Raw genomic sequence first — 21,425 nt, 5'->3', positions numbered from 1 at the left:
ATGTGGAGGAAAAGGAACCCTCTTGCACGTTGGTGGAATGCGAACTGGCACAGCCACTCTGGAAAACAATGTGAAGGTTCCTCAAAAAATTAAAAACAGATCTATCCTATGACCCAGCAATAGCACTGCTAGGAATTTATCCAAGGGATACAAGAGTGCTGATGTATAGGGGCACTTGCACCCCAATGTTTATAGCAGCACTTTCAATAATAGCCAAATTATGGGAAAAGCCTAAATGTCCATCAACTGATGAATGGATAAAGAAATTGTGGTTTATATACACAATGGAATACTACTTGGCAATAAGAAAGAATGAAATATGGCCTTTTGTAGCAACGTGGATGGAACTGGAGAGTGTTATGCTAAGTGAAATAAGCCATACAGAGAAAGACATATACTATATGTTTTCACTCTTATGTGGATCCTGAGAAACTTAACAGAAGACCATGGGGGAGGGGAAGGGAAAAAAAAGAGAGGGAAGGAGGCAAACCATAAGAGACTCTTAAAAACTGAGAACAAACTGAGGGTTGATGGGGGGTGGGAGGGAAGGGAGAGTAGGTGATGGGTATTGAGGAGGGCACCTGTTGGGATAAGCACTGGGTGTTGTATGGAAACCAATTTGACAATAAATTTCATATTTAAAAAAAGAAAGAAAGAAAATACTGGATCAGCAGACATCACCTATAAGGCTGTCTCACCTCAGAGGTTCCCCCACCTGGAGACGGAGGAAGAGATCTGTGGTGGAAAAACCAAGGGTGGTTTACCTGAGACCCTCACTGTCCAAGCAGAAAACTCAGAGTAAAGCAAATACAAAGTAGCTAGAATTGACCCAAAATAAGTTATAACCTGAAATAAAATAACTTATGGATTAATGTAGCCTCCTTCACAGAGATTTTAATTTAAATTGTGTGAAACACTGATAATTTAAAAATATTTTTTTAATGTTTATTTTTGAGAGAGAGAGAGCACACAAAAAGGGGAGAGGCAGAGCGAGAGGAAGACACAGAATCTGAAGCATGCTCCAGGCTCTGAGCTGTTGGCACAGAGCCTGACGCAGGACTTGAACTCATGAACTGTGAGATCATGACCTGAGCTGAAGTCGGACGCTTAACCGAGTGAGCCACCCAGGTGTCTGGACACTGTATCCGTAACTACCCAGGACCACTGATGATAACTACTGAGCCCTTGCCGTCTCTTCCTGCCACGTTCTCCGATATTTGTGCCCAACACTTTCCCCAGAAGTGATGATATTGCTCTTCCTCTTTTCACCTAAGCCACATTACTAAAAATCCTGACATTTATTTCAGCATCGTCTAAATGTGTATGTATGGGGTTTTATCATTTTAGTATCTAACTGCGTTGAGTGTTTACTGTGGTAAGATATTTATATGTATTCATTTTTTTCATTTTACCTTTAGGACAACAAGGCAAATGCTTCAACTATCCTCATTTTACAAGCAAAGAAAGTGAGGTTTCTTTTGGGTAACTTGCCCAATGTCACAGCTAGTAAGAGGCAAAGCTGGACCCTAAACCCAGAGTGTTTGCTTCTAAGCTATTTTTTTCATTATTATTAACTAACATCCATATTTGTTCAAGTTTTCTTAGTTTTTGCTTAATGTCCTTTTTTTTTTCTGTCCCAGGATCGTATCCAGGATACAATATTGTGGTTAATTATGATCTCTTCTTAGGCTCCTCTTGGCTGTGACAGTTTCTTATTTTCCTTTTTCTCCAAACCATTTTCTTTCTTTATTTTTTAAAGTTTATTTATTTTGAGAGAGAGAGAGAGAGAGAGAGAGAGAGACAGAACAGGGGAGGGGCAGAGAAAGAAAGAATTCCAAGCAGGCTTTGCACTGTCAGCACAGAGGCCAACTTGGGGCTTGAACCCATGAACCGTGAGATCATGGCCTGAGCCAAAACCAAGAGCCGGACATTTAACCAACCGACTGAGCCACCCAGGTGTCTCCCCCAACCATTAAAAAAAAATAAGATAGTCACCTCTTCGTCTCTAATAAGACCATAGCAGTTATAATATATTGTATATTCCTATGAGCGACTCTGACCCTCACAGCAACACCCCAAAGCAGATATTATAATCCTCATTTTATAGAGGAACAAACAGCGTCTCAGAGAGATGAAAAGTAACAGCCCAGGTCACAAAGCCAACAAATGATGGAGGTGGAATCCTAACTCAGTACTATCCATCCAGGAGCATCATGTTCTTTTTCCTACTGTAGTTTAGATGGCTTACATATATGTGCTTTTCAAAACTGAACTCGAGTGCTAATATCAGGGTGAGTTGTCATAACTCTTGCCTAACTCTTTTAATACCTGAGCTCCTTTCCTCAACAAATGGTTCAAAGCCCGTGGTCGGAAGCCATCAGCGCCCGTCAGTTCACTACATCACAAAGCAACCAGTCAGGTTTTGAACAGTTCTGATCCTTAGAGCTCTGTGTTCCTCCAAATGATTTGTCATTTGGTTTTACTGAGAGACTAGGAGCCGAACATAATCATCTAAGTCTTCTACCTAAAACCTCTGCAGATGGCCACCGTGCCTTCCCTGACTCTCTTTCCCGGCAGAGCACGGCATGGTTTAGACTTCCCCAACATCCTCATATCCTGCTTCAAACCATGGTTCCTTGCAGATTCTCCGTTTAGTAGCAAGTCCTTATAGTGCATTCTAGCACAACAATGAGCTTGCCCTAAACACTCCGGCATCAATCATTGCTGTCAGTCTCCTTGCTTTTGGTAATTTCCTACCACTACACCATCACCCCTCTGCACCTCATCCCCACCCTCCCCACACACTATGTTCCTAAGTTACCAGGTCCAAAGAGTCTTAACACAGACACCTCTTCCAACACTTTAATTTTGGGAGCTCTCTCTAGAAAACCCTTCAAGGCACAAGTTTGGATGCTAAGTCAAATGTACGGGGATTGTTTTCTCTGAGTTTGGCAAATAAGTTAAAGGCAAAGGCAGTTAGCTGTGCACGCCCCAGGACGGAGCCCTTCTCTCCTGTCCCCCAGCGGAGGCAGACAAGGGCCCTCTTAGGGTGCATGGAACTACGCGCGGGGCGGGGCGGGGACCAACGCGCCAGCAGTGGGGCGGGCTCCACAGTCGGGGCTTAGGGACTGTAGCGACACGAAGGCGCCACCGGCCTCGTCGCCAGCCGCCCTCGCAACCGCCCGGAAGACAGGTATTCAAAGCAAACCGGAGGGCACCCGCTCAGGCGCGGGAGTCAGGAAGGAGCGGCTATCACCCGGTGTTCCTCGGCGGCAGGTGCCCAAGCCTCGCGTCAGCACCATGGACAGCGCCCGCGAACAGCTTCAGGGACGCTTGGATGCCGCGGGCTTCTGGCAGGTCTGGCAGCGCTTTGACGGAGATGGTGAGTCGAACAAGCCATCTGCACACGCAGGTGTAGACGTGGCTCCAGCCCCTCTGAAAGGACCCAGAGTTTCCCCTTCCCACACATTTTTCCTCGCAGGGGAAGTTGTCTTCCAGCATTGTTCAAGCCTCACAGATGTTAGGTATACTGGAATTACAGATCTGGATGTCTGTGTAAGTTCTGGACTCGGCCCCTTCCCAATCTCTCTCTCTCTGTCTCTCTGTCTCTCTCTGTCTCTCTCTCTCTCTCTCTCTGTGTGTGTGTGTGTGTGTGTGTGTGTGTGAAGTTCAGGGTGGAGGGAGGGACTCGGTCCCCTTCCCAATCTGTGTGTGTGTGTGTGTGTGTGTGTGTGTGTGTCTGAAGTTCAGGTTTGCCCCCCTTCTCAGTCTCTGTGTGTGTATATCTAAAATGATATGTCATGTATAATGACAAAGATCATTACATGTATTTGAGGCTTGAGACTGACATGCAGCTATCTGAAGTCCGCCCTCCCTTATTGTGCTCTTCAAAGGGAGGATGAATTTTACCAACTTCCAAAAAGACACTACCCACACCCACCCCGCAAAAGAACTACCTGAAAAGAAAATGGAACTCTTAAATGTGTGATTTATCTTTATTAATAATTCAAACAACCCTAAAGAAAATGCCTAACATGTGTTTTGAGTCTGCAAACTAAGATTTGATAATTACATCTGTTAAATTTTTCCAAGCTTCCAAATCCTTGGGTTGGACTTTTCTTCTAAAACTCATGTTTATCTGTGGATTCAAATGTATGTATTTAATAGCTCTCCTTTTCGAAATGTTCCTACAAACCCAGCACAGAGCATTAGCTCCTGAATGTGCGTTTACTTTTCAAATCCATGACTTCTAGACGTCAGATATTGGCACTGAGTTGTTGGAACAGTAAAGAACGTATCCATGGGGATTTTACAGAGTGTGAGATTAAAGACAATTTAGGTAAATCCTAAATGTCACGTGGTATTTTGTGGAAGTGACCACCATTTGTGCATCTCTTGTTGCATTTAGAGAAAGGATACATAGAAGAGAAGGAGCTTGATGCTTTCTTTCACCACGTCTTGACGACACTGGGTACTGATGTAAGTACTTGTGCCACTAAGCATTAATTTATGTGCCTTTCGCAACATGCAAGGAGCATCCAAGCCTTATGTCGATTTGAGCCCATTAGTCCCATCTGACCTCTTTTCTTCTTTGCCTGCGTGTGACTTTCTCCATCTCCTAGCAACATGGAGGAATTGAGGCAGGTTTTATAAAAGGTGCCAACTGGAGCATTGGGTGTGCTGGTCACTGACTTTCAGTGTAACATCTGTCATCCGCTCAGAGACCTTAACTATAAATTCAAACACCTCTGTTTTGAACGTTTCCTTGGTTATGTCTCTGCTAATGGATTTCAACTTGGAGATAAGGCAGCTCACGTTGTTCAAAAAGGTGGAAGAGGGGTTAGGAGCTTTGAGGTTCTGTGTGTTTAGTGCATTTGATACTCCTTTGATAGCAAACCGCAAACAACCACTTAAAATCACTTTCCCTTGTTCATTTTAACAGAAATGATTTTTCTTACAGAAAAATCTTCTCATATAGGTATAGATTTCTTAGGGAATAACCAACCAGAAAACAATCAATATGCCCAGAGCCCAGGTATCATAAATGTAAACCAATCTATCGAGTCCATCATTTACCCTGATGGTAAATCTGGCCTTGAGAGATGGAGATTATCTTTTAAAGATCCCTCTACTAAAGCAGAGGAAAAACTCACACCGAGCCATACCAGCCTAGGTGGGGGAGAGCCCAGTAAAACTCCATCAGGAGATGCCCGGTAAGAGGAATAGCTCTGGAGACAGGAGCATTTAAAATGAATTGTGAAGCTCACTTATGCTCAGATATAACTGTTTACACGGAAGAATAAAGTGCCTTGCGCTTTCATGGAGGAGCCCAATGAGGGGAGCAGACTCCCTGTACATCAAGAAGGGCTTGGGGAGGAGGGTGCGTAGGGGTTGGGGGGGGGGTGGGCAGCAGCTCAGAACAAAAGAGGCTGCCATCTGCCTCCAACAGCCACGCAGACCTTGTCTCTGTCTCTTTGAATATATGGACTTCTCTCTGGCTCTCCTATCCTTTCTTTTTGTGTGCATCTGTCTCATTTTTCTGCCCATTTCTGTTTCTTATTCTGATATCTGGCCCCCGTCTTCCATCATCTCTTGACTTTCTCTCTGACCTCTCTGTCTCTCTTCTCTATGTCCTACGTGTCTCTCCATGTCTCACTGTCTCTCCTGCCTCCTTGTTTCCCTTCTACCTCTAGTCTGTTTCTCAAAGCTCTCTTGTCCCTCCTCTCCCTTTCTTTTCCTTTCCCTTTCTTAGCGGTCTCATCTTTTTTGCCTCTCATTTCTTGTCTTCTATCAGTTTCTCTTCTCTTTTCTTCTCCTTCCTTCCCTTACCTCACTCTGTCTCCCTCTCTCGGTCTCTCTCTCTCTGTCTCTGCCTTGCTCCTGCTTACTGCTGTAAATGCGAAGGCTCATGGCATCCCAGAGCCTATGAGTCAGGCGCTGTTGTGTCACGCATGACAGGGGTATTCGAGGAAAACAAATAGATGAAGGCAGAGCCTTTCAACATCTTAGAATAAACTGGACGGTCAAAAACCCCAAATTCCCAGAGACTTGGAACTTCCCACCTTTTCAGAAGCTCCTTGCTTTAGTGGTTGATAGGACAGGGGGAGAAAAGTTGCTGTCAGGGCTGAAACTGGAAGTTTCCTCTTTTCAGTCATAAGGTGGGGGTGGGGCTACAAAGCACAAGGTCTGCCCTAAGCCAAGGGCACCACAAGCCATCCCATGAGCCATCTCCTTCTGGGGCTTTGGCTAATGTCGGAGGCACTGTTGCCTCTAGTGACACAGCAGAGGGGCGGTTCTTTCCTCACCCTCCCTCAGAGCCAGCCTGTGGACTCAGCCTCTCACACCGGGGCAGGCCCAGTCCCCCCAGGAAAGGAGACAAATGAGTCACCAGCGTCCTGTGCCCCTGTGCTCAGTGTAGGCCTTCCTGAGGCCGGAGGCAAAGGGTTTGGAAGGCTGCGGAATCCTTAGGGTTGTGGAGGCAAAACTGGGGCACGCTTCAGAATTCTCTGTATTTGTTAAAATGTAGACCCCAAGTTCCACCCCCTAGGCGTTTCGGTACATTCGGGGTCTGCCTAAGATCTCGTAGTTTTAAATCACCCCAAGTCGGTTTGTATCTCTTCTAGCCTCTGTCCCTCCAGGAACAGCAACTGCCCGTCAGAAGGAGGGTTCTAGTAGCATCAGGCTCTGGCAGTGGCCCCGGCCACCTCTTCTCAGCACTTGGCTGGGGAGGGGCCTTTGGTGCCAGATGTTATCCAGATGTCGTCGCCGGCCATTATCCTGTTTCAAAATGCTGAGGCGTTACCCTGGGGCGTAGGGTTATAGAGACCTGCGCTGCACCCTCCATGCTACCTGGACAACCGTGATTAAGGAAACTATTCCTAATTCTGGGGTGTTTTTCCCTGCTGAGAAATGAGCAGCCCCTACACAGGTCTTTAAGAAGAGGGCAGGACTTCCCAAGTGGAAGCCCTTTAAACTGAGCAACAATCACCATTTGTGACCCTTACTTTTCATCAGTGATGCCCCAGTGCCAATGGAACCAGCCGCAGGGAAGACTCCACCGTTGGGCAGCCCCTTGGCCTGGGGTTTAGGGGTGCGAGCGGTTCTTCGAAGGCCTGAATAGCTCTATTTTCTTCCCTCATTAGCAGGGCACAGAGATCGCGGAAAGAGGAATCTTAAGGTTTCTGACAGTAAGGTGCCTGGTAGTCAACCTTGGAGAGCGGGCAGCCTGTGTGTAATTACCTGGTTCTCAGAGCCTCTGAGGGGACAGACTTAATGGGACCATCAGCCGTTTTTGCTGCTGTTTCTGTTACTCACCCCTGCCCTCAGCTCTCTGCCTTTTCTCTTCACATGCGCAGAACCGGCCTCTGAACTAGGTCTGGATACAGCCAGTGCCCTGCAGAACATCATTGTCTGGGGCCGTGTGCACATCCTTCCCGTCCAGACTGTGGCACATCCCGGGTCTCCCTCAATGCTTCAGGGATGACGAGTACCCTGCGGGGGCCCGGAGTCTCACAGAAGGAGGGCAGGGGGTGCTGATGGGGAATGGAAGCAGTCCCTAGGTCCTGGTGTGTTGGGTCCAACGACTAGGCATGGGCTCTGGGGTGGGAGGTCTGGAAGGACAGAAGTCAAGGTTCTGTGGCTTCAAACTAAAGGCAGCACAGAGAATCTGGCTACAGCTTCTTTGGCTTCACATTTGTTTATTTTGAAATTTAATTTTCCACCAACATGGCCCATGTTAGTTAACTTCCTTTGGGAAGGACCAGTCCGTCATAAAGAATCATTTATTCATTCCACAGATACTGTATTTGAGAGCTACAGAAATCACTGCCATCCTACAGATCTCTTCATCTAGAAAGTCACCTGAAACCCAGAGTGAAGACCCACCTTGTTGAGTGATCATCGTTTTCTTTTCTGTGTGATTGCACGTACACGACCCACACACACCAACTCACACGCACACGATCCAAGGTGCCAAGACTAGAGATGCCAATCCCTCTATATGTAGTGGACCCACTGACAAGGGGGTTGACTGGCAGGGAGAGTATTAGGGACAGCACTGAAGAGAATGAATTTAGCACGGCTGATGGAGTCTGCAGTCTTGGAATCGGGCACTGCTGGGGAGTGGTTCTGCTTCTCAACTCCCGCATCAGAATTCATTCTCCATTGTTGATTATATATGTCATATTTCTTTGTACCAATCCTGCAGTCCACCGATGAGGAACAAGTTAGTGTGTAGAAAAAGTTGTACGTGAAAGGAGATGTGGCATCTTTGGTATTCAACACTTTATTACTTTTCCTCCCTTCTAATGACCTTTTCCTCAACAAATCCAAGGAGAAGAGGAAGGGAATGAGCTATGTCAAACTGGCAACCTAGAAGGGCCAGGCTTTTCACTTAGAAATAGAATAGGGGTGCGTGGGTAGCTCCGCTGGTTAAATGTCTGACGTTTGATTTTGGCTTAGGTAATGATCTCATGGTTCGTGAGATCAAGCCCCACATCGGGCTCTGCGCTGACAGCACAGAGCCTGCTTGGGATTCTCTCTCTCTGCCCCTCCCCCACTCACACATGTGCATGCACTCTCTTTCTCAAAATAAATAAATAAACTTAAAAAAAAAAACCTTTAAAAAAGAAACAGAACAAAATTGGGGCACCTGGGTGGCTCAGTGAGTTGGGCTTCTGACTCTTGATCTCAGCTCAGGTCATGATCTCATGGTTTGCGAGATCAAGCCCCGCCTCAACTCTGCACTGACGGCATGGAGTCTGCTTGGGATTCTCTCTCTCCCTCTCTCTCTGCCCCTCCCCTACTATTCATGTGTGGTCTCTCTCTTACTCAAAAAAAGAAAAAAGAATAGAAAAAAAAATAGAACAAAATCTCTGAGTTCTTGGGAAAGAAAGTATGTTATTAGACAGTCTTTTGTCACAACAAAACATATAATGATGTTCAAAACCATACTTTAACACTCTAGTCTCTCAGCATCCCTTCATTCATGTTTTAGGAATTCACCTGCTGTAGGTTTCACCTGGTCAGGGTGCCGATCAGTGACGGTTTGCTCAAGAAATCTCTGGCACTCTTCCCCCTGTTCAACACGGTAGGCTTGCTCTAAATGGCTAAGTGACCTGCTTCCCAGGTTAGAGTAACATAATTATCAGGCTATCCGCTCTGAATATTTGATACCCCAGCTACGTTTTTGGAATCCCAGTGGCTTTAATGTGGTTCTGTCTGGCCTATTATAGGCGGCGGTGGTAGAAGAAAATGTGTGGAGACTGAAACAGCGAATTATGGCTCCCCAGGACGTCTCTAGAGCTGGTCGCGTACCAATGAAAGAGGTACCGTTAGCCCTTTTAGAGCTATATTTTCTCTGAAAGATAATGCAAATCTTACATCTGGTTGGGAAATCAGAACTCTCTACAAGGCAGGTGGCCTACACGGTATTTTGAAGTAATCACCTCTCCTTTCTCATCCGCTTAGCAACAAATAATTCCATCGTTTTAGTTAGGTCAATCAATATTTATGCTTACTTGATAACTGGGGAATTGATATGCTGGAGGCCTTTCAGTTAGCTGATCCAATATTTGTCTCTTTGCAATGCGCTGTTCAAATTCAACCTTGGTATAAGGAAAACTTTAGCGACAATAAATGAGTTTAAACTTCCGTATCGGCCAGCGGAGGCTGGAAAGATCTATCCCTGAAGATCGTTAAAAACAAAACAGACAGCAGCTGTCTGCAGTTCAGCCCACATTTACTGAGCCTACAAAAGCAAGGTGTTAAGCACGCAGTGCCTCGGGTAGTGTCTCTTTAACCTCAGTGTCTCTTTAACCTCATTGTTTTTCCTTCCAGTTACAAAAAGGTTTAGAGTTTAGAAAGGATTTCCACACATATGTTGATACCTTATCCCCCACAATAGTGCAAGGAGATAGGAGTGGGACATTACCCCTATTTCATGTGCATTATGTGGCCAATTAGTGGCACTGGTTTAAGTGTAACCCCACTTAAAGATATCACTCGATGGGTTCATGCTATATAGTTATCAGTCTGTACCTAAAAATGAGCTACTTAAAACTAAGGTATTTATTTTATAGTCAAAATTGCCTGCGACACAGATTACCCGAAACCTGTAGAGCGAGTCTCGAGGTCGCCATACTTGGACAGACGGTATTATTCATGAAAACAGGACTGTTTTGCTTCAGAAGGTTATGATAATAGGGCAAGACAACGCCTCCTTATAAAAAGTAGATGTGTTCACCAGGATGCAGCCTTTTGAGAAAAGCAATAAACTAAATCCAGATGTATGAACGTAGTCGTTTCCAAAATTTTTCCTCCAAGGCAAAATTATATACATAACAAGCATTTGTAGTATAATGGATGGAAACGTACCTGCGTATCCGTCAAAGAAGGAAGTGCAGGCCTCACGCTAGAAATACCGAAGTATTCGTGACTACATGTCCACTGTTGCATTCCCCAGCCCACAGAACAGAGGGTAACATTCGTGGTGCTCAACAAATATGTACTGACTTAACAATGAATAGATGAAACACGGTTAACCCCTGCTAACAACAGGCAGGCCTTCTCGAAGCACTTGGGAACTTGGGAATAGCTTACGCCAACCATTTAGTCATGGAGTCCTGCAAATGACATAACTGAGGGGCTGTTTGTAGACAAGCCGATGGTACCCAGTTCATCGGTCCGAGGTCCCTAACCTGCCGTCTGTGAGCTTAAGGAGGAACAGCGTCTCCCCGACCTTGTGCCGTACCCCTGACTACGTCAATGACTCCAGTCACAGGTGGTGAGGCATAAAAATCAGCGCACCTGGTACATGTTAGGTATTCTGGCACAATTAAGATGGGGAAGAAGTCCCAACCGAGCCGCAGCCAGGTTTGGGGAGATGATCTGTACACCGGATTTGTCCAGGGCTCCTCTGTGCCCTCCAGTCAAAGCTAAAGACAGACTGGGTTCTAGAGACTGAGGACCAGCGAATTACATTTTAATTTGGTTCCTTGGCCTATGGTACCCCGTGTGAAAAAGAACTCCGTCCTAAAGACCAGTTGCCATATCCAGTTGACCTTGGAGCCTCGGCCGGGGGCCCGAGGGGTGGGGCAGGGAAAGGGCCAAGTCCACACCGTGAATGTGAGACCTTGGCCAATTCACTGCTCCCTGCGCCTCCGTTTTATCATCTATTCAATACACGGCAGTTACCATGTATTGAATGTTTCATATGTACCAGGAATTTTACTGAACAGCTTATTAATGGTGCCTCGTTTTACTTTCAGTCTCGACATAAACACTAGCATGTAAACATTATTATCCCATTTTACAAATGAAGAAATTGAGGCACAGAGATATCAATTAAATTGTGCCGTAGCAAATAACAGGCAAGCAGTGGAGAAGGAATCAGGGTCTGTTATCACTGGCACACAGCGCTGTCCCGCTCCCATAGTAAGGGGGCATTTCTGCCCCCCAGAAGGACTGGTGTGAGAATTTAATGAGATAATAAATGAAAAGCACATTTTCCAGTGCCTGCCATGGACGAGCTACTCAACATAGGATATTGAGAATCCGATCGTAATTATGCCCACGCCGTGTCCACGAGCAGACCTTCATCCAACTAGAGAATGTGCGCAGGAGTGTGGGCTCATCACGCCTACAAGCCACCAACAGCATCCGTCTGGGCTCACTCTCTGGCAGTGCACCAGATGCTGAGAGAAGCGCCCGGTGATGGGAGGAATGGCCATTGTTTACAGCAGACAGCTCAGAGAGAAGACAATAACACTGCTAGACCGCGGGTGACAGACGAGGCCAGCCGAACATGCCTACGTGCTGATGTAAGAGTAACAATCACACAGGAGACGAAAATGTCACCTCTACTCGTGGGAGACGTGACGTCAATCAGTAGAGCTGGAACTCAAATGCAAAGTTGGATGACTGAATTTACCATGCACGGTCCAAGTATTGCAGCATCATAGAGACACTAATCAACTAGTAACATAAAAGAATAAATTAGCCAACTCTCAACACTCCTGCCTGTACCTGGGGCACAGTAGTGAACGTATATGTAGCATCTCGCCAGCACAGCAGAAAGGTTAAAGGTATGGCCATAGTCCTGGTGCCACTGCTTAGTCACCACATAGCTAAGGCAAGTTCCAGTTGCTTTAACTAACAAATAATAATGGTGTGTTGTCTACTCTATAGGTCGTTGTTAGGTTTCAGTGAATAAGCAGACGTAAGAACTTGGAATAATTCATGGCACACATGAGAATTATTTGCCAGTTTAATTTTCTTTTCTATTACAGAGTGAAATTATTTTAATACGAGAGAGTGGTAAGATAGTGCCTGGGACATAGTAAACACTGACAAATTTCTTATTAAAATTAGGATTATTATCCTGGATCGGAAGCTTGCAGAAGGCAGATACCCACAGTGTTTCATTCCCAGTACGGGTGCAATACTGTTTGAAAGAATCAGTGAATCAAACATGGCAATCCAGGGCACAGAACTGCAATCTGAGCTTTCACTCTTGAGGAACCCAAGCCCTTCTGCCCTATAACAGGGCCCACCGTGGCTTTTTCCCAGGGGGCACTGGCCAGTGTCACCGACTGCTATGTCTCTCCATTTCTGTAGCTTGCCACTATGTTCTTGTCTGAGGATGAAAACTTCCTTCTGCTCTTTCGTCAGGAAACCCCCTTGGACAGCAGCGTGGAGTTTATGCAGGTAAGCGTTTGACTGTATCTCTATGGTTGATGAGGGTTGAGAAGAGACCAGGGCCCCAGCCACCTACTGTGGTGGCCACCACATCTCCCCAGTCCCCAAGGGAGAGCTGCCCATGGAGGACAAGATCGAGCAAAAGAAGCCCTTGGTGACAAGCCAGAGCTTTGGCCCCAAGTCCCCGTGTGCCCCCGTGTGCTCCGTGGGACCCAGACTGCTCCCGAGCAGACAAAGTCCTTCAGCCTAGGCTAGGGGAGGCCTAGACAACATCCAGGCAGGTGCACACAGAGGAAGGTAACGGGGGTTTGCTGGAGACTGGGGAGCCCAGAGATCAGGTGCCTCCCCCGGGCAGCTCCAGAGAACGGCTGCCTTATACGAATGCCCTCTGGCCATCTAGACTCTGTGTGAAACTACTTGTTTTCAAATGTTGGCAATTAATCCTAGTTTTGAAGGTATAATGCTGTGAAAGAGGAGGACAGAAGATCCAAAGCAGGCTCGGTGCCGACAGCAGAGAGCCCGATGTGGGATTCGAACTCACGAACTGTGAAATCATGAGCCAAAACCAAGAGTTGGATGCTTAACCGACTGAGTCACCCGGGCGCCCCAGGATCCTTTAAAATGTCATTACCCAAAGTTAAAAATATCTTTACCCTCTGACTTAATAAACTTCTACTGCTCCAAGCATCTATCTGAAGGGTATAATCAGAAATGTTCATATTCGCAGGAAATGTATTATAACGTTAAGGACCAAAATCGTACATGCGTTATGATCTTAACATTATTTTAAAAATCGTTCATCCTAACACATACACAAATTAGACCATAGGGAAATACACACAATATAGATACTGATTGCTCTTAAGCAATTAAGATTTCAAATGATTTTCATGTTCTTTGCACTTTTATATTTTCCAGTTGTGCACAGAATCATAATTATTTACAAATTATTTTAAGTGGCATTTTCGAAATTTTAATTGTGCTTAAAAGTGCTTAAGAGAACATTTTAAATGAAAATAATCAATAGATGGCCCAAGTATACGGCCTCCAAGTTAGTCTTGTCAGGTGTATCATAGAAATATGATGGAAAAGACACACACAAAAATCCTAAGGGACCATCTCTGGGGTAAGTAGTTTTGGAGATTATACTTGTCTTCTTCTTGTAGTTCGTTAAGTTTGTACAGTGAATCTGATTTACTCTTATAATCAGAAAAACAGTATTAAAATGTTAGGGCGTGCGTTGTACCGAATAACGTCCGAATGGGAAAAAGGAAACAGCACAACAGCACTGTCCTCTTTTAGATTTTCTTTTACCATCTGCCTCCCCCCTCCTAGCTTGTCAACTGCTTCTAACAAAGAAGTTTTCCTTCCTCTACCCAATTAAAAAAATAGATAGCGATATGGATATAGATATCACTTCAGACTCTTGATTATTATTTTTAAAAAATTTTTAACGTTTATTTATTGAGAGACACGGAGACACAGAGCACGAGCAGGGGAGGGGCCAAGAGATGGAGAGATGCAGAATCGGAAGCGGGCTCCAGGTTCCGAGCTGTCAGCACAGAGCCCGACGCGGGGCTCGAACCCATGAACCACGGGATCATGACCTGAGCTGAAGTCGGATGCTTAACTGACTGAGCCACCCAGGCGCCCCAACTCTTGATTATTTTAAGTTTGTTATAACCTATTAGTATCCTATATACTTCTAAAAATTCTAAGTTAATGCATTTATGTTCTCCCTGAGCCCCAAGACCTGAAAACCCTTTAACTCTGACACACTGCTCGGAGCTCCTGTGCCATGACTGCCCAGGGTATCAGTTCCGTCTTGCTTTCCTTAATTCTTACAAACGTGACGCAGTGAAGGTTTGTTTCCCAGCGTCTTTGTGCACCATTCCTGTCTGTGACTCAGATTCTCCTTCTTTGCGTTCCTCCTTCCTGGAGTATATCCTTCATGCAAAGTCTGTTGGCAAAAACTCTGTTTTGTTTGCCCAGAAATCTCCTCGTTTTGCTTTCATTCTTTAAAGACAGGCATGCACGTGATCACAAAAAAATCTTTAGCCCTCCAATGGCTCAGTTGTAGTAAAATTATAAAAGTAGATGGAATAACATGGGAAAAAAAGCATGTAAAACGGTGTTGTTCATGATTTGAAATTCTCATTCTCCGTTTTGGTATATTTGGTAAAGTCAGAATATAATTTACATTTAGCAAGTTGATTTTGTAAGTCTGGCTGAAGTCAGGCAGACGTGTTGCCATCAGGGACCGCAAGGCGTGACGTTTCCCAACCTTCCCGCGACCCCTCGGTACCCCGACTGTCCCTGTGGGGTGCTCAGGCCGGGCTGGTGGACTGGTGTCGAGAATTAAGGTCCCTGCAGTCGGTGAGTCAGCTGACCCATTCTACATCTACAGGAGATCTTGTCGATTAGAAACAACAACTTAGTGCTCCTTTTCCATTCTGCATAGGACTTAGGAAACTTGCCAACCTGTGACACTCACACATGGAATAATCAGAAGCGGCCCAAACCACACCACGCAGTAAAGAAAGCGGTTCAGTGTCTAAGAATGTTCAGTTCCATCTTCCAGTGTAGCGACTGTATCTTCGGCTGGATGAATGCTACCCTTAAAGCAATGAAAGTGTTGTCTTGTCACTGGGAATCAGCCGAGATGTTTCATTCCCTTTACCCAGAGCCAAGGCCACCCAGCCAAGCTTCTTTATGGCCTTCTGGCAGCAGTGTATTTGGGAGGGGTTCACCCTTTTGTTAAGCTTATTGCTACTGGGGCTTTTAGTTCTATGCAGGTGCCTCGGTTTGACTACCTCCTGGGCCCCAGGATTTGTCTCTTGTTGACCTTGTGAGCAATTTCCTGATAACGCTGCAGGCTAAATTGTCTGAGTCACCAGATGTACCAGGGACAGACTCTGGTTTCAGTCCTCCACGACCTCTCTGGGTTTGTGCTTGCTTACACGGTCACTGGACCAGTAAATGGACGTACGGCTTTTGTGTATTTCAGATTTGGCGCAAATATGATGCTGACAGCAGTGGCTTTATATCAGCTGTTGAGCTGCGGGTAAGTGTGAGGACCCTCGCTGGGTGGAGGTGGCCTTGCTCATCTTGATGTATGGACAATGATGTATGGACCATGAATTTAATTTCTATGGGCCCGAGAAGCATGCGTTTGAATTTGTTACTGAAAAAAAAAAAAGTATTTGTATTTAAAAAGTTTAAGACATGCAAATAACATTGCTCTCTCTGGGAAAGAGACATAATTATGGAATTTTTGACACTTTTTCCATGCCTGGAGCCATCCTCTGAATTCTGTGAGCTCCCTTTATTTTAAAGTTTTTATTTATTTATTTTGAGAGACAGTGAGCAGGGGAAGGGGAATAAAAGAGAGAGAGAGAGAGAGACCGAGAATGCCAAGCAGGCTTCGCTGTCAGTACAGGCCTGATGTGGGACTCGAGTTCACAAACCATGAGATCATGACCCAAGCCAAAATCAGGAGTTGGACGCTCACCCGACTGAGCCACTCCGGTGCCCCTGTGAGCTCCGTTTAAACAGCGAGAGCCCTCCATTCTTGGATTTATTTGCTTCCTAAAAGCAGTTTGTTTTCTCCTAAAAATAAAAAAAAACCCACAATGCCTAAAATAAGGCGTCCCGAGATCTTTGTGGTTTATTTGCTCCCCATATAAGATGTGACTCTTCTCTCGATGTCACAGAACTTCCTCCGAGACCTCTTCCTCCACCACAAAAAGGCCGTCCCTGAGGCTAAGCTGGACGAATACACCGGCACCATGGTAAGTAGCTGGGCAGTGTGATCTCACCAGGGCAGCCCCCCTGATGCCTCCCCGGGGCCCAGAGTCAGTACCCGGGAGCACCTGCAGACTGAACGAGTACAAGAGAAACCTCAAGTCTGGGAAACGTCGGCTGAAGCTGAGCTGTTCTAGCCTCTCTCTGAGGACAGGACTGCGTGTATTTGAGAGGAAAGCTGTTCGCCTGTCCCTGGGGAGACCCGGAAAGTGCAGTGAACATCGGTTACCAGGCGCCAGGCCAATAACCTCGAAGCCACTCGAAGTCACACAGAAACGGGTAAACATGGACAATCAGTCCCAGGCATGGGGGAAGCCACTTCTTGCCACGAGTCTATTCACGTGGCATGTTGATCGAGGGCAGCTGAGAGTCAGACAGATGGGAGACGTGCGTCCCGCGTCTCCCACTTATAAGCTGCGACCTTGGGAGACTGTCAACCTGTCCATCTTACTAGTTCATCCGTAAAATGGGGGTTAATGGTGCCTACCTGCTGTGAGGGCAGAGCGAGCCGATGTCTCCGAAGCACTTTGCAGAGCGTCTGGGACATAGTAGGTGTCCGTACCTGTTAGCTCTTACTGTGGCAGCTGTTGTGGTCCTTGTTGTCATTAGGCTTCCGCGGCCAGAATGACCCTGAGATCATTTCGGTGAAAAATGATGGCATGGGAGAGCTGCCTCTGGCAAACACATCCTCATCTAACACGATGCATTTCTGCAGCCACCAATCAACAGCCTGGCTTCCCTGCCGTTCGTGTCCGCCCCCCACCCCCCTTCCTTCCCCCAGACGAGTGCTTCGGGCCAATCGGACGCTGTCGTTTTCTCAATCAAGAAGCCAAGAAATTGCTGGTGAAGGCTTACTTGCTCGTAGGATTGTTACGCACAGGAAGACTTCCAGCACAGATTCACGTTACTGGGCTTCCTGGTGAGCAGTCGGGAGCACGTACCACCGAGAAGAGTCGGTGAATTCTCGTAAAATGTGTGCCACTAGGTTGCCCTCTGGAGGCCTCGAGCTGATTTGGTATTATTTCTGGTATAAATAAATACGGTATTATTTCTGATGCCGGCTCTGCAGGGTTGGCATTGTTCATGCCATTTCGTATATCTGAGGCTGGAGGCTTCGAAAGGCTAAGTGACCGCGTCACCACCAAGTTGAATTCTTAAACTCGCTTTGAAGATCAGGTGACTGGGAGAGGTTGAGTTACCCGGCCAAAGGCACCAGTTAAACTGGAAGCTAAGCTCTCTTGGTTTCCAGCCTCTTACTCTGCACCTTGTCCGACGCTGACCCCCAGGCCCGGGCGCCTGCCCTGGGGAGGAGGGAAGGAGAAGGGCGCTCTGGACCGTGATGGCTTGTAAATGGCCTAGGCAGAAGCGAAGCTGATGCCAAGGGCAGAATCAAACCCCAGGCCAGGATCTCAATCAAGGAAATAATTCGGCTTCTTGGTATGTTGGACCTCTTTTAATAACAGACATATGGTGTTCGAGATCCTGAGTGAGTGCGCACTCAGCATGAAAGAGCAAAGTGGGAAATCTAGAAGCAGGAAGCAGTTTCCCGGCCGCAGGGAAATCTCGAGGTTTCTTCCCACCTGATTTCCAGCAGCACCTGCCGGCACGGTAAATACCATGGAAAGGGGGAGGTCGCCGTAACTGCCAGAGAATAACAAGCAGGTTAGGTTTCCAGATGAGCACTTTCCATCCTTGATCCAACCCAGCGTCAGCACCGGTTGTTTGTAACCTTGATTTTATTAACTTCCAAAACATGCACTACAAGATGAAATACTCTCACTTAGAATCGCCAGGATGTCTCTAATATTTCTTTGATTGCCTTTGAATCCGGGGCCCTCCGCCTCCAACTACAATACTAAACGGCTACGTTCTCACGTAACATGGCTCAATTCTCTTCCCTACTTTTATTCTCCCGGTTCTTGCTTGTCCTTCAGGATTCAGTGAGACATCATCGTGGCCTAGAAAACCTTCCATAACCTTCTTCTGTAGTGGATGCAGGTGCCTCTCCCCTGGGGGTCCCATATCATTGTCTTCACATCGGTCACCCATTTAACCCAGGCCTCAAATATCCACTAAATATCTGCCATGCCCCTGGCACTCCTCGAGTCACTGGGGATCCAGCAGCGAGAGAACCAGACAAAGGAGAGACTGACAATAACCATAAACATAATAAATAATAAATGATATCGCATGACAGGGGTAACGAGTGTCATGGGAAAGATGAAAAAGTAGAACAGGGCGAAGGATGGCCATGCCAGCAAGGTAGCTAGGATCGGGGGCTGGGGAGTGTAATTTTCACCCTTCGAGAAGGTGAGGCTTGAGGAAGGACCGAGGGTACAGCAAAGCACAGAGACCCTGGGGCAGTAGCCTGCCTGCGGCCTTCAAGGACAGGGAGACACGAGTGTGGCTGGAGCACAGAATTCAAGGGCGAGACTTAACGGAGGCCAGACCCCGTGGGGCTTCTTAGCCATTGTGAGAACGTGTGACAATGAGTGAGATGGAGAGCCACCAGAGGGGCAAGGAGGGAATCAGGAAGACCTGTGAAGAGGCCACCACTGCCATCTGGGTGAGAGAGGGTGGCAGCTGGGAGGGGGTGGGGCAGCAGAGGAGATGAGACGGATTGTGAAGGGGAAATCAACAGGATTGCCGATGAGTCAGCTGGAGTCAAGGGCAGCACGGACATCACTTGTTCACCACTCGTTCTTTACTAGCCAGTGACTCCTCTAGGGCAAGGGCAGGCGGCAGGGGCCTGGCACACGGTAGGCTACTCCGTGCCCATTGTCAGCACTGAATTTGGAGTCGTTACCTAACAGCCAGCTCAGAAGAAACGAGGACAACAAAAGCAAGGTTTGCTCTGGGGACCCTCCTTGAGAGCCTCCACCTCCAGTAAGGCTCATGCTCCCCCTCGGGGAGCCTCGTAGATGGCCCATCGCACAGACCCGCCCTTCCTCAAGCCATGTTTGGTGTCCTGGAACTCTCCTTTGATTTCTTCCTCTTTGTACACCAGACCCTCTAGGACAGAGCCAGAAGGAGTGCTCGGGAGTACTGGGCTTGATCCCTTAGGGCTCTCCCTGGGGTCCTTCGTCCCAGAGACTCATCCACAGGGGTCCCCACCAGGCAGGGTATGGGCTGTGCTGAGCCCAGGGGCAGACCCAACAGGGCAGCTGGAGCCCCATGCTGATGACGAGAGGTAGGAGGGGCAGGAAGGCAGGAGTGGGGGGTGAGAGCCGGAGGGTGTGGAGGAAGAGAAATGCAAATAGAAAAAGACAATCCGAGTAAGACAGGCCCGGGATGTGTCCCAGTGGATTCCGAGTTCACACCCCTAAATTCCTGAAGTTGAATCTGACATGCTTTTTCTGGGCTGAGGAGTGGGGTCTCAAAGTGACCCACAGCACCCCCTCTGTCACCAAAGCCGACACCTTCTTCATGCTCCTCTTCCAGGTCAGAATATGACCTGGTTAACTGGTTGAAATGAAGATGTGAGTTCATTTAGGGAGAACTTACCAAGAAAGATATGGTCCCTGACCTTCTGGAATCTTCTGATGAGGGAAAAATTGGTAGAGGAGGGAAAAAAGCAAAAATTCACTCTGGCTGCTCCCTTTCATCCCCACCGCTCTCGTCACTGCCATCGACCATCGACCATCTCGAGATCCGGTTCTCCTGACTTTTCAAAAATAAGGTAGGTTACAACGAAGCCACCGTTCTAGACCTTCAGCAAAGGCAGGACAAGAAAAGGCAGACAGAGTTCAAGCTGAGTTGTTTCAAGATGCCGTCTCAGCTGAGTGCACGTGGCATTTTATTTTCACCGCGACACGGCCAGCATTTACTCGCGTACTGGGTGCTTTAATTGTAATAACTGCGCGTCCGCTCTGTGCCGAGCTCCGTGCAAAGCGCTTTGCAAACATTTGATTCTCACAGCAACCATATAAAATAAGTATGTTTTGCCTCTCATTTTATAAATGAAGAAACTGAGGGTTACAGACTTTAACAGGTCAAATACAGTCGGGATGCAGCGGGGTGGAAATGCCTACCCACATCTACCTCCGAAGCCCGTATTTTCCACCACAGTACCCACGTCCAGAAGTTTAAATACTAAGTCATTAAAAAGAAAACTTTCAAAAGGGGAAGAGTGAACTCTATGGAGAGATCAAGAAGAGAGGACAATTCCTGAAGGAAGAGACGATCAAGGTGAGGACAAAGCCACGTGAAGAGATTAGGATTCTCTTAATATTTTTAAAGATAAGATAATGCAGGAGCTCGTGCTATCAAGCGGCACCAGAATTCGTTACCTAGGAAAATGGATCTTTCTCCTCCTGAAGTCCAGACAGGATCCTAAGAGCTGACATCTTATTAAACACAAAATAGGAAGCAAATTAACGAGAGACCACGGGAACAGGAAAGGGTTCTACAAAGTTGCTCTGGGAAAGAGACTGCAGATAAGCCAATGCAGAGAGCCAGGGAGGAAGAGTGGCCTGTGACTGCAGAGAGCCCCAGGGTCGGCTCATTCAAACAACCCACTGTCAGGGAGGGGACCGGGCCTGCAGGAAACACGTGGGTGGCTGGGAACGCCAACACTTGGCTGAAGAGACCATGCACATCACCCGTCAGCCCGGCCACGCTGCCCGCCTAGAGCGATTCTCTTCACACACAGCCTTTGGCTTTCAGTTTGACAAAGCCCAAGGCAGGCAGAAAATCTGGCAACGTGCAGTTTTTGATGGCTCTGAGCTCAGCCCTGGAAGCATGGAATCCTGTACAGCAGCTGAGGAGGATCGGAGTGGTCTCACCCAACTTGTGAGTCTCTGGGTGGAGGACCGTCCATTGTCCAAGACTGCGCTGTTATCCTGTGTCTGTCTCATTGCCAAAAAGTTGTGGTTCTTCCGGTTGTGCTGTGGTTAAGCACTCATTTTTCAATCCAAACTGTCCCG

At 47.1% G+C, this 21,425-nt stretch overlaps 1 protein-coding gene across 3 annotated transcripts in view; it reads left to right on the top strand.

The window, feature by feature from the left end:
* The first annotated feature begins 3,104 nt into the window (after positions 1-3,104).
* The window catches only part of SCGN (secretagogin, EF-hand calcium binding protein), a 35,888-nt gene continuing 17,567 nt past the window's right edge, over positions 3,105-21,425 (top strand). The window contains exons 1-6 of one of the 3 annotated variants that reach the window (XM_058732812.1): positions 3,105-3,382; positions 4,409-4,479; positions 9,234-9,326; positions 12,670-12,705; positions 15,704-15,760; positions 16,410-16,487. In XM_058732812.1, the coding sequence (XP_058588795.1) occupies positions 3,301-3,382; positions 4,409-4,479; positions 9,234-9,326; positions 12,670-12,705; positions 15,704-15,760; positions 16,410-16,487 (417 nt within the window). In that variant the 5' untranslated portion in view covers positions 3,105-3,300. Of the gene's footprint in view, positions 3,383-4,408; positions 4,480-9,233; positions 9,327-12,615; positions 12,706-15,703; positions 15,761-16,409; positions 16,488-21,425 lie in introns of all 3 variants that reach the window. The other 2 variants (XM_058732810.1, XM_058732811.1) reach the window with 2 other exon arrangements.

The sequence above is a fragment of the Neofelis nebulosa genome, chromosome 6 (assembly GCF_028018385.1).
Source record: "Neofelis nebulosa isolate mNeoNeb1 chromosome 6, mNeoNeb1.pri, whole genome shotgun sequence".
Classification (NCBI taxonomy): domain Eukaryota; kingdom Metazoa; phylum Chordata; class Mammalia; order Carnivora; family Felidae; genus Neofelis; species Neofelis nebulosa.
This window is presented reverse-complemented; position numbering and strand designations above follow the sequence as displayed.